Raw genomic sequence first — 13,609 nt, 5'->3', positions numbered from 1 at the left:
TGTTTCTCCTCTCAATTTCTGTCTATAAATCCTTTCATTCTCCAAGACCAACTAAGACCTATTTCCCTATAGAAGTTTCCAATGGCTTCCAAGGCAGAAGTAATTTTTCTATCTATTAAATTCCTATAATATTTTATCTATATAGCTCTATGGAATTTATTATATACTAGACACTGAATTAGAGTTCATTTTTATATGCCTTATATCTCTTACTAGAATATGAATTATTAAAAGTTAGAGACCATTGTTTTATTCATTATGGGTGTACCATATCATCTAGCATAGGGATTCTTTTTTATTTTTTATTTTATTTTTTATTTTTTTATTATTATTATACTTTAAGTTCTAGAGTACATGTGCATAACGTGCAGGTTTGTTACATATGTATACTTGTGCCATGTTGGTGTGCTGCACCCATCAACTCGTCAGCACCCATCAACTCGTCATTTACATCAGGTATAACTCCCAATGCAATCCCTCCCCCCTCCCCATGATAGGCCCCGGTGTGTGATGTTACCCTTCCCGAGTCCAAGTGATCTCATTGTTCAGTTCCCACCTATAGCATAGGGATTCTTAACTCGTGGTCCACAGACTCCAGCAGACATAGATAGAATTCAAGGGGTCTCTAAACTTTTATGGAAAAATTATTTTTCACTAGCCTGTATTGAAAATTTACATTTCCTTAAATTATGGATGCAAGTAACAAACTGTAATGTATTTGTGGTTCCTATGACATTGTCACCAATTAGTATCACAACTGATATTTTTATATCACATTATACTTGGAGATATCTCAAAATATCTTTTACACTTATCACTACTTCAAAATTATTATACTGTTAGGCCCTCTATAAGACCTTGTTTTTTTTAATACATTAGTAGAATAGCATATTCTACCATATCACAAATGTTTTACATTATTTACTGTTTTTTGTTTTTTGGTTGTTTTTGTTTTCATTTTTGAGACAGAGTGTCACTCTGTCACCCAGGCTGGAGTGCAGTGGCGTGATCTCAGCTCACTGCAGCCTCCATCTCCCGGGTTCAAGCGATTCTTCTGCCTCAGCCTCCCTAGTAGCTGGGACTACAGGCACGTGCCACCACATCCGGCTAATTTTGGTATTTTTAGTAGAGACGAGGTTTCACCATGTTGGCCAGGATGGTCTTGATCTCCTGATCTCATGATCTGCCCACCGCCTCGACCTCCCAAAGTGCTGGGATTACAGGCATGAGCCACTGTGCCTGGCCTATTTACTGTTTTAATATGATTCATTTTCTCTGTAACCTGTTTATTCTACCTTACGCATTTAAAATAATTTTTAAAAAAGATCTGTAGGCTTCACTAGACTATCAAAGGAATTCACAGGAAGAAAAATTAAGAATCCTTGAGTTTTAATAAGATGCATTTCAAAGAAGAAGAATATGTAGAAAAATAGTCACAATACTATGTAGTCCTTGGAAAGTACTGTAAAAAAAGATATACCATAAACTGTGGAATATTTTATAAGAATGTTCATAAAAATTCATAGTCTTGGCATTGGAGAAAAGATCAAACTTCTGTCCTCTACAACTCCTCTATTAATATGACAACAGAGATTGCTGCATATCTCTAAGGATAGATAAGTTACTATCTTCCAAAGGAGAATATCCCATATAGACAGGTACAACTGTTAGCTAGTTGGTCTTATTAACCATAATCAGGTTCCTCATAACTTCTTGTCACTGATCTGTATTCTATCCCCAGGAAGCTAGACAGTATAAACCCAATCCCTACTCCATGTGACTTTAATCTTTAAAGACACTATCATGTCATCCTTGATTTTGTTTTCTCTGAGGTTAGTATTACTAATTCCTTCAACCATCCTTCTTATTATATAATTTTATCTCTGTGATTATACCAGTTGTTCTCTGAGAATATTCCAATGCCTTTGAGTTCCTTTTAAAGTGTGGTAATTCTGAACTCAACACAATACTTCAGAAACATGCTATTGAGCAGGCAGTTTTTAGTGGGACTACCACCTCTTGAATGCGTCATACTGTACTTCTAGTGATACTGACTGAAATAGCACTAGCAATTTTTTTGGCAATCTTCACTATGCTGACCCCATTGCATTTTCTGTGACTTAAAACTCTTAGGTTTTTATTTTTATTATAATTCATCTGGCTGTTATTTGAATTTTCTTCAGTAATTACTTGTGCAGCTGGAATTTGGGTCACAACTTCTGAACTTGATAATAAGATCTATTAAATTTTATCTTGGTAGGTTATTTTTAAGTTCATAGTTTCACTTTGTCAAAACGTTTTAAGCTTTGTTTCTTTAATGTATTATATTCACTGTTCCAGATTTGTGAGATTGGCAAATTTGATGAGCATGTTTTTGGTCATTTCATATCTGCATTTAATATATTTATATTACTTACATTAATATATACTAAAGATGCCTGAATTTCTGATTTTTAAAACTTACATATTGCAAAAAAAAAAAGATCTGTAGAGTATGAAAACATTCATTACTAGTAGAAATACAGTAATAAATGACTCTTAAAGGACTACTGTCTCATTCTGTAAGTGTCTCTCTTGTACAAAATCAACTGTAACACATGGTAACAAAGAGGACAAATAGAAAATTAACCATTACTTGCAAAGAAAAAATGATTTAAAATTCCCTAGTAGTTCAGGAAAAAAAATCATCACCAATGTCTTCATTTTTACATTAAAGAGTCCACCAAAGTATTTTGAAAACCACTTACTTATATAACTAAAACCATCTTTTGGTGGATCACAATTAAAAGTAATCTAGTGATCTTACTTATTTAGTAAATAATTATCTGGCAATCCCCATTATTCAGAACAAGAACGTGGGGAAAAAAGTCTCAGAAGCCAAAAGTGTCAGCATGTAGTTTGTGCACTAAAGATCATATGTATTTTCCAGAATCTCTCAGCAACACCTCCAGAATATACTTGTTCATATTTCAAATACAGTCCAGAATGTCCTGATTATCTAATTTTATAACCTATAAGTTAATAGGAGAAAATTAGAAATTATTTACAGCTAAGCAAGAAATAATAGCCTGCAACCTGATATTGAAGGAGAAACCAACACACACACCCAAAAAATATACGTATACATAAAAGATATATATATCAAGCAGACACAAGAACTCTTAAGTTTCATAATTGAAAAGAAAAATAGCCATAAAATCAAAGTACTAATCATCTCAATGATCACTAGGGGCATTATTATAGCACAGCAAAATACTTGACATTTATAATATATCAGTTATATATATTATATATAATATAATACAACAAGTCAAATGTATATAGTTTATAGTTAATATTTATATAGTTTATAGTTAATTAAAGACATATTCATTATTATTATTAATCCTCAAAATGTTTAAGTTGCAAAGTCAGTAACCAAATTTTAAATTTTGTGGCTCGAGTAGATTGAAGAATTTACCCAGGGTCACATAATTGTTTGAAGGGTACTGAAGTTCCTAGTCTACTGTATTATGACCCTAGATACTCCAAAAAAAAAAAAAAAAAAAACACTTTGTGTCATATTACCTGATTTAGTAAAACAGGGAAGCATGCAATATATTTTAGAAAGACTTCTACAAAAATTAATTGGAATCTTTTAAGTTTTTGAGCCCTCAAAGGAATAAAATTAAGTTACATGAAAAATTCCCTAATATCAAATCCCAATTTGTCTATAGTATCACAAAAGTATCACGTTAACTTGCAATGCTAGTAATAAATCCAGAGCTATTAATTACTCTACATTTTAAGGCCTAAAATCTGTACATAAAAACTGAAAGTGCAACATAGTATAATCATCACTTAGACTTGATTTACTTTGTTTAAAAATATTATTGGAGAGTCTTCCTTCATTTCTGTTTTCTACCATGTACCTGAACCTGAGTGAACTCTTGTACAGAGTAGAGAAGGTAGACGTGGGATGCTGCAAGAGATGTCATGTATCAAAAAAGTCACTCATATACTTTCAGTTTTAACAATATTTGAAGCCCTCTAATCTCCATTCTACAATGTTAGGAGATAAAATAATATATTTATAAAAATGAAGAGAAATCTTTTTAATTTTGTCTTTTAAACAGTTGACATTTTTATAAAGAAATACTATTCACCACAAGGAAATAGGGGAGAAAAAATGAAAAATAAAGTTGCAGCTAGGAAAAATCCCTTATTACCTTTTTCCAGAGTAGGATTATGGTCAGTTTAAAATCTTAATTTGTTATCTTAAGAACCAAACAAAATGCACAAAGTTTTAGAAAAATGGAGCTATCTGTTTAACACTCCTAATGGATCACAATCTGCCATCACCATGGTAACCTCTGAATAACTTTTTCCTAGCTAGTGCCAATTATGCACTCCTCTGGCCCTTGCCCTTGAAATCTCACCTTTTTTTTTTTTTTTAAGGCCTGTAATCCTTAAACGAAAAAGAAAAAGAAAAAAAAAAAGAACCCAACAGTGAAGTCCACACATACCCTCTTGTTCGGTCCGAGTCATTTCCTCAAGCTTCTTCTGTTTCAGTGTGTCCACCACATCAGCAAGACTCCCTTTGCGGCGTTCTGGGGTTCCAAAAGTAACACTGGTCATTATCTCGCGGTCCCGACTCCCTTCGTCAGGCTTATGTGGTGAGGTAGAGGTATTTCGGAAGGAATATAGGGAACATAACTTATTATTCTCTGATTCCTAGAAAAATAAAATAAAATAAAGCCATTAGAATATACATTTCTTTGCAAGCTACTGGAGAAAAAAATCCCAAACTCAGGACAGTATATGATGCTTAGTAGGACAAATAAAATATACTAATTAAAATAAGATATAAGTAATTTAGTAGGACAAATAAAAAATACAATTCTGATTAAACAATACTGGTTAAACAAAGCATTAAAGAAGCCATTGTCAAAGGAACTAATGTGAAGTTGCAGATTAAAACTGTTTGGTTTTTTAAATATAAAGCAGTTTAAGTGCTTCAAAAACAAACCTTTAAACCCCTTACTCATTTACACCTTTCATTTAAATTAGTTCAGATTCAATGACTAATTATTAGGCTTGGTAAAGTTTTTCTTTTAATTGGACGCTTTTATTAGCAACACTCTTGCCATAGCATAAAAAAAAAGCACATCATAAAAAACACTGTCCTTAATTTAGAACCAGTAGAAAAGTTAGCTTCAGTAGCCAATGTTCATTGTTCACCAGAAAATATATAAATGATCTAAATCAGTGCCAGAAAGTTAGCCAACCTGAATATTTTCCTGTGCTGGGGTTTGGAGAAAACCGTTTTGTTTTGGTTTTTCTAGCTATACAGCTGTCCAAAGTTACAGAAGTCTCTTTATATTCCTTACCTTTACCACTGATACTTCAGCACATTTTTCATGTAGCATTTTAAAAAAATATATCTTTTTTTATTTTATTTTACAAAGGGACAAGTTTATCCTCAGGTGAGAAGTATTTTTTTTAAAAAAAAGGACAGGGTTATTGCAGAAATATGTGTGCAGGAATTCCTTCATAGTATAGAGAAGTTAGCTAACTGCGAAGAGGGTTAGGTGGATCAGCTGAAAAGGAAAAAGCAAATCGTAGGTGGAAAACAAACACCTAAAATTTCATAGAAATAAAATATTTTTGTATTTCTTTAAATTGGAACTGAGGGTTGGAAACAGCTATTATTTTGCCGTAGCCCTTCAGCAGCCTTGCATTCACCTTTTATCTGTTTGCACAAGGGTATTCTCTCTCCCTATATTTATATTTTTAAAAATGTGTGTAAAGTAAGTCAGCCAGTCTTTGTGATCACCATCAGACTCCTGAAAATCCTTATTGCTCCTCTATCTTTTTCCTTCACAAGGAAGCCCAGTAAGAGTCAAGAGCGTAAGGACAAGCATGAGGCAAAAGTTACATAGTTAATAACTAATGGGAAAAGGGGAGAAAAGGAAAATGATATCTAGAGCAGTAAATTTCTACATATATTAAAAGACATAATAATTGTACTCAACAAATGCTACGTATTTCGGATTACTGTCATTGTATATAAGTTGGGAAAAAAATGGATTTTCAGGGTTACTGAAAGCACACAATGAGATAATATTTGTAAGGTACCAAGGCATAGTGCTGGGCTCACAATATTGAGGTGGTGTTTAACAACTGGTAGGTACTATTTCCTGAAGGAAGGAACAGATTTAGGAATGGGACCAAAGAGATTTTTCTTCCTTCTGGACCTGAGGAATTGTGAAGTAAAAAATGTTTATGAGTCTCAAACTAAGATAAATCTTGTGAAACCTGGGAATATATTAAAAATAATTGAACTGTATACATTAAATGGGTAAATTACATGGTATATTTATTTTATCTCAATAAAGCTGAATCTTTTGATTAAGAGCTAAATCTCAATTTTTTCTGCATACCCATTGCTAGTACAATGCCCAGAATAGAGCTGCTCAATATATTTACGCTGAAATAAACGGAAAAGGATAAAATAAATGGGGCAGGGCAGGGAAGAGAGCTCCTCTTTACCTTCCTTCTAGATCCCTTCCTTCCTCCAGGAAAGATGTTTTATCTCACTTAATGTTTACAAGAATTCTGTGAAGTGATGCAGAGGAACCCCTTCTTTTAGATGCCAGTCATGGCTAGTATGTGGCTCCTTGGAACGGCCAGTTCATTCTCCACTTGTGTGAATGAAAATGCAGAGATATATTTGTCAAAGCCATTTAAACCTCTTAATAAAGTCCATATTAGACATCTGACCAAGGCTTTTATGAATTAATAATCACCGTTTGATCAATCATACTTCAGTTGCTTTCATTTCAAATGCCAATTATTGTCACATTATAGCCAAAAAAAAAATAAAAAATAAAAAAAAAACACACACACACAAACAAACAAAGAAAACCCTGACTCAACCTAAGGGATTAAAGAACAAGTCAAAACTGTAGTATGTGAAAGTGGTTACCTACAAATGACTCACCATTGACTATAATAAAGGAGATTTTCCATCACTGCCAAACTGAAATTGAAAGATGCTAAGAGAGGCTCTCCAGCCTACTAACAACTTTAGATTTTCCTGAGAGCATTTAGGCTCCAAAGAGTACCATTTTTTCCTGTCAGGACTAATGCCAAACAGTCTTATTTACGTATTGTTACGTACTTGTTGGACTATGTTTCTTGTTCTTTACTCATGGGAATGTGGTCACTGCCATGCTGCACCGCAGACAATAACCATGGGTTCCTTATTGCAATGATGACCCACACTGTTCTTAGCCCCATAATCTGTGCAAAGTGGCTCAATACTACCAAGCAGCAGACAGCAATAGGCTAGAGAGTCATGATTTCCCCATAAAAGCCACAAGAATTACTTGCAATATGTCACCAAATTGTAAAAATAGGCAGTAAATAAAAACAAATGGCTTAAGTCGTGTAAGTCATGTTATACCATGCTTAACAACAATGGGAAGGGGCAAAATTTACCATTTCCAGCCACTGCTTTTTAACTTTCTAAAACCTAACAAATATTAACCTTTCATAAGTGGAAGTCTGTAAGCAATTCATCTGAGTAAAAGGGAACATAAATTAATAAACTTATAATAGGTTACTGTCTAATATGAAGTCAATAATGCCAACTTTTAAAAAAAAATCTTGACAAAGAATCTCTGGTTTTTTTAAGGAGGCTATATAATTTTAAATTAATTTTATTACGAAAAAAAGCCCAGATTATTTTGTAATTTCTTAAGAACAAAACAGGTCCAATGACACATCAATTGAGGCAAAATACCTGATATGGTTTAGATTTGTGTCCCTGCCCAAATCTCAAATTGAATTGTAATTCCCAATGTTGGAGGAGAGGCTTGGTGGGAGGTGATTAAATCATGGAGGCAGACTTTCCCCTTGCTTATGATAATGAGTGAGTTCTCATGAGATCTGGTTGTTTAAAAGTGTGTAGCACCTTCCCACTCTCTCTCTTCCTCCTGCTCCAGCCATATAAGATGTGTCTGCTACCCCTTTGCTTTCTGCCATGATTGTAAATTTCCTGAGACCTCCTCAGCCATGCTTCCTGTACAGCCTGCAGAACCATAAGCTCTTAAACCTCTTTTCTTTATAAATTACCCAGTTTCAGGTATTTCTTTATAGCAGTGTGAGAATGGACTAAACCAATGTCCAATGATAATATCTACCAAGTCTTAATGCATGTCACTGTAGGACTGCTGCGAAGAGACTTGAGACAATACATCCCTAAAGTAGTGGTTCTCAAGCTTCAATGTGTAGAATTATCTGGCAAGTGTGTTAAAATGCAGATTCCTTCACCCCATACCACCTTCCACAATGATGGGGCCAAGGAATCTGAATATTGATGAACAACCCAAGTGATTCCAATGCACAGGTCCTGATCCCACTTTAAGAAATACTGCTCCCTAAAGAACAATCATATAAATGTGTTTTGCCTTAATATTATAATGTGAATATAATTGTGTAAAAAATTTTTAAAGCTGGTTGTGATTCTTCAAAATAACATAAAGGAAATTATTTTTCTTCTTTTGATCTTTCTTTTGAAAACAACCACTGTTTAACACGACTAAACACATGAATACCACAAAAAGAAGAACATGTGGGCACTGAGTTAGTAAATATTAGTTTATTCAAAGGAAATTTACTATAAATTTCTTTTCATTCAACCCCTAACTTCAGCAGCCCCACCAAACCTACAGTGAAGAAAATTTTCAAAATATGATTTAAAAGGATCCCAGTCCCAAATAAAGGAAAAAAGCCACGTTGATTCAGATAATCTAAAGAGCATTTCACTGGAAATCAATTAAACACAGTATGTAAAATATATGTAGATGATTAAAAAGCACAGTAATATCAAAAAATAGTTATTAGACAAAGTTTCTAGGAAAGGAAAAGCAGTTTTTGCATATTTACGAATCAAGAATTTTAATTAATATGTTTTCCAGTATTTGAAGAGATAAATATTAAAAACAAAAAATATTAAAATGAATATCGTTCAGATTTTTCAGAAGTTACTATTCAAAACTGATTGTTCACCAATGGCATTCAAATGGCTTTAAATTTAAGTAGCCATCTTATGGTATTGAATATATCAAAATTACTCAAATCTCTGGGCATTTGTGTGTCTTGTTGCTTTTCCATGCAATGCCCTATATCTTCCTTAACTTTGACCCAACCCACTCTTCAAAGTTCAGATCAAACTGCATTTCATCCTTGAAGCACCCCTAACTATACTGGACCTCACTATAGTGAGGTCCTCACTATCATGCTACCCTCCAAACTACACATCAAAGCACTTAATCATAACCACATAATTTAGCATTTAATAATATACTAGAATAAAATATTCATTACTATTCTGCATGTAATTTTCATATCTGTAACTAAATTTTAACTCTTAAAGGATTTCAGGACTTCAAGCTTCTTCTATAGACTTCCAGAGCATACAACAAAATTAAATAAGTGTGGACTGACAAACTTGAAACAACTACTTATCAAATGTGTCAAAAGTAATCAAAAGGCTGGGCACAGTGACTCACACCTGTAATCCCAGCACTTTGCAAAGTCAAGGCAGGAAGATCACTTGAGCCCAGGAGTTTGAGACCAGCCTATGCAACATAGCGAGACCCCATCCCTACAAATAACAACAACAACAAAAAAAAATAGCTGAGTGTCGTGGTGCACACTTCTGGTCCCAGCTGCTCGGGAGGCTGAGGAGAGAGAATTGCTTGAACCTAAGAGGTCAAGGCCACAGTAAGCTGTGATTGCTCCACTGCACTCCAGCCTGGGCAACAGAGCCAGACTCTGTCTCTCAAAAAAAAAGAAAAAAAATCAAACATTAGGTGAAGAGTAAAGATTTGCTCCAACAATGACAAGATTGCTTAAGCTAAACATTTAGAACTGAGATATTAAAACATAAGGAATTTATGATACAACTACATAGTGGAATACAACACAGCCATTAAAAACAAATATATCTATTGAACATACTGTTGTTTATAGTGATGAATAACTATAGGCAGCCTAGTTATTCCAATTGTAGGAATTATTTGAGTGTATTATGATTTTATCTATATGATGGAATGTTTTGGAGCTACTGAAAATAATAATTTTGCAGAAAATTTAATGAAATGTGGGAATATTCATAATGTATTGTTAAAAGTATATTAATAAAATTAATACACTTTCTTATTTTAAAATTTTGGATACATAATAGTTGCCCATATATATGGGGTTCATGTGATATTTTGATATAAGCATATAATGTGTAATGATCAAATTTGGGGAATTAGGATATCCATCACCTTCATCAACAGATAAATGAATTTTAAAAATGTAGTATGTATACACAATGGAGTATTATTTACAGTAAAAAAAAAGAATAAAATTCTGTTATTTGCAACGACATGAATAGAACTGGAGGACATTATGTTAAGTGAAATAAGCCAGGCACAGAAAGACAAATATCACATGTTCTCACTCACATGTGAGAAGTAGTGAATAGAACAGTGGTTACCAGAGGCTAGAAAGGCTAGTGGTGGTGGGGAATAAAAGTATGAAAATATAGTTAGATAGAAGGAATAAGACCTACTGTTTGGTAGCACATTATACATCATTACAAAAATTATGTACAGAAAAAAAGAGATCATAGCACACAATAAAATGTTAATGGTCCTCTGAGTATTGGGATAACAGATAATTTTATTTCCTTTTTGAAGTTCTCTATATTTTGTAAATGTCCTATCACAAATAATACTTTTAATCACAAAATAAATTTCATCTTCACATTTAAATATAAATATCAAAGTCACAGAAATAATTTATTCACAAGGAAAGATGTATTAAATGAAAAAAAAGCATATACTGTAGTATTTAGATTATAACACCAATTATTTATATGTGTGCATAAGTGTGAATGTGCTCCCCTACACACAAACATACACAAACTGGAAATATATATCAAAATATTTATAGCGATTCCTAAATGGTGGTAAGACTGTTGGTAATTTTCATTTCCTTTTTTGCTTATCTGTGTTTTCTAATTCATCTTCCATAAACATATGACTCATGTAGTAAAGAAAAACAAAAGCTATTTTATACACAGATGCTTAGGGGAAACAGAAAAAAATAGTAATTTAAAAGAATAGACTTTGGCCTTCTTGAAGATGTCGAGAGAGTCAGTATATTATAGTTTCCCTCTATCAAACCCAGAAAAAATAAACAAGCTTTCTTTCCTTGGCATTCCTATAGTTGAAGGATCACAAATATTATTTCTAATAAATCTAATTATTAAAAAATTAATCTTCATGTAAGCTAAAATCTAGATACTTATTGCTGTGGTTTGAATATATGTCCCCCCATAACTCATAAATCAAAGTCTAAGACCTAATCACTTTAGGAGGTGATTAAGTTATGAGAACAGAGCCCTCATGAATGGGATTAGCAACCTTATAAAAGTGCTGAGGGCAAACAGTTAGGTCCTTTCTGCCCTTCCGCCCTTCCTCCATGGGAGGACACAGTTTGTGGGTCCTGTCTAGATGATACAGTAACAAGGTGTCATATTGGAAGCAGAGTCTGGGCCTTCACCAGACACCAAACCTGCTGGTGCCTTGATCGTGGACTTCCCAGCCTCCAGAATTGTGAGAAATAAATGTGTATTGTTTATAAATTACCCAGTGTATGGTATTTTGTTATTAGCAGCAGTATTGGACTAAAACATTAATTACAACACATTGTTTCCTGTTTGCTCTCAAAAGATGCATAATATCAATCTATTTCCTCTTCCATGTGAGAGTTGTTCAAATATCTTAATGAAGACATCAAATTAATAGTCTTTTTCTAGGTAAAACTCCTGCACTTTCTAAACCCATTTCTCATTTGCCATGATTTCCAGACCCTTCATCACCCTCCTCTGATGCATTCGTCTCTAGATGTCATTCTAAAAATATGTCACCAACAACTAGATACCAAATTCTACATCTTCACTTTCAGCAGGAAAAAAACCACACTCAGCAAGATTGTTCCCTCCATGTCACATAGGCAGGACCAGTAGAGCTAAAAATCTTTAAGTGCAGGTTTTCTGACACCAAATCCAATGTTTTTTCTATTCCATAAGGCTATAGTTTTTTTTTTAAGTCACTCTCAACAGTAAAAGATGCCACAACGTCAATGATTACTACCTTCTAAGGCTTTTTGTTTCCATTCATTTCCAGAAAGGAGATTTATCTATATTTGAGGCAAAAATTATACTTTATTATTCACCTTAATCAAAGAATTACAAAGAAGTAACTTGTATTACTTAAGTATTGTTGTATAAGAAATCATCCCAAAACAAAGTGCTTAAAACAAAAATAATCATTTATTATCCTTAATGTTATCTGTAGGTCAGGAATTTGAGAGCATCTGGGCTGGGTGATTCTGTCTCAAAGTCTCCCATGAGGTTACAGTTAAGTCAGTGGCTAAGGCCAAAGTCATCTCAATGACTTTTTTACTCACAGATAAGGTACCTGGGCTGGGAACATTTTAAGAGCTCGGGGCTGGGATAACTAGGGTTTCTTGGACATCTTACTCTGTCTCTACATGACCTTTCTGCATGGTCTCTTTTCTACAGTATGTTAATTTCAGGATAGCGAAACTTCTTTCTGATGTGGTGTCCCAGAGACAGCCAGATGAAAGCTATACCACTGTTTCTAACTTAGCCTGGGAAATCACACTGTATAACTGTCACTGCATTCTGTTCAATAGTGAGTCACCAAGCCTTGCCAATAGTCAAGGGAATGGGAATTAGACTCTGCCTTTTTATAGGGTAGAGCTATAATTATATCCTCAAATAGTTGCTATGAGAAATGAATCATGCATAAAGCACTTAGTACAATGCCTAGCATATAAGTACTCAATAAATGATAGCTACTCTTATTAAATACAAATGTCCTTTGTCCAATTGCCCTTTTTTTCAATTTTCAATTCTGCAAATATAGTCATGAAAACCACTGGCACCATTTTTAAGTTTTTATTCGTACTTGTTCATCTAAGTGGAATAATAAATACTAAACTACATTACTTTCTTCATTATCAACGTTCACCTCAAACCAATTCCATTGAGATCTGGCTTCTCACAAAACTCCAGGAACTTTAGCACTTCTAATTTGCTTTTTCTAGGAATACTATCAATTCTTATTTATCCTATCTGCATATGAATTCTCTCTACTGTGTCCAGGAGCAGCTACAGTACACTACTGCTCTGATTCAGCTGGATTGCCGACCACACCTAGACAAGGAATGCGGATGGTGAGCCATACTGGAAGCAGAGGAGAGTAGTGGGCTGGGGTTGCAAAAGTCAGATCAGATGTCAGGAATTAAGAGTCAGAAAGCATAGGTCAGGAGTTGAATCTTGCCTATATAATGAAATCGAAACCCACATACAGGTGGGAGTCACTGCAATTGGGAGAAATGATTGGGAAATGGCATAAGTAGCTGCAAGAATCAACTTCCTGCTACCCAGTACACTACCTGCTACCCAGTCTAATTGTAAGAACAGAATACTATTCACTTGTAACCTTTCCTGTATCCAGTAGCAAGAATGAATTAAATG

General features: G+C 33.9%; 1 protein-coding gene across 50 annotated transcripts in view; it reads right to left on the bottom strand.

Moving 5' to 3' along the window:
- The window catches only part of SOX6 (SRY-box transcription factor 6), a 660,184-nt gene that overhangs the window by 354,086 nt on the left and 292,489 nt on the right, over window positions 1-13,609 (bottom strand). For all 50 annotated transcript variants that reach the window (XM_077963255.1, XM_077963268.1, XM_015114789.3 and 47 more), the window contains one exon: window positions 4,506-4,713. In XM_077963255.1, the coding sequence (XP_077819381.1) occupies window positions 4,506-4,713 (208 nt within the window). The remainder of the gene's footprint in view (window positions 1-4,505; window positions 4,714-13,609) is intronic.

This window comes from Macaca mulatta, chromosome 14, assembly GCF_049350105.2.
Source record: "Macaca mulatta isolate MMU2019108-1 chromosome 14, T2T-MMU8v2.0, whole genome shotgun sequence".
Lineage (NCBI taxonomy): Eukaryota > Metazoa > Chordata > Mammalia > Primates > Cercopithecidae > Macaca > Macaca mulatta.
The sequence above is the reverse complement of the archived record's forward strand: the minus strand, read 5'-3'. Positions and strand labels throughout refer to the sequence as shown.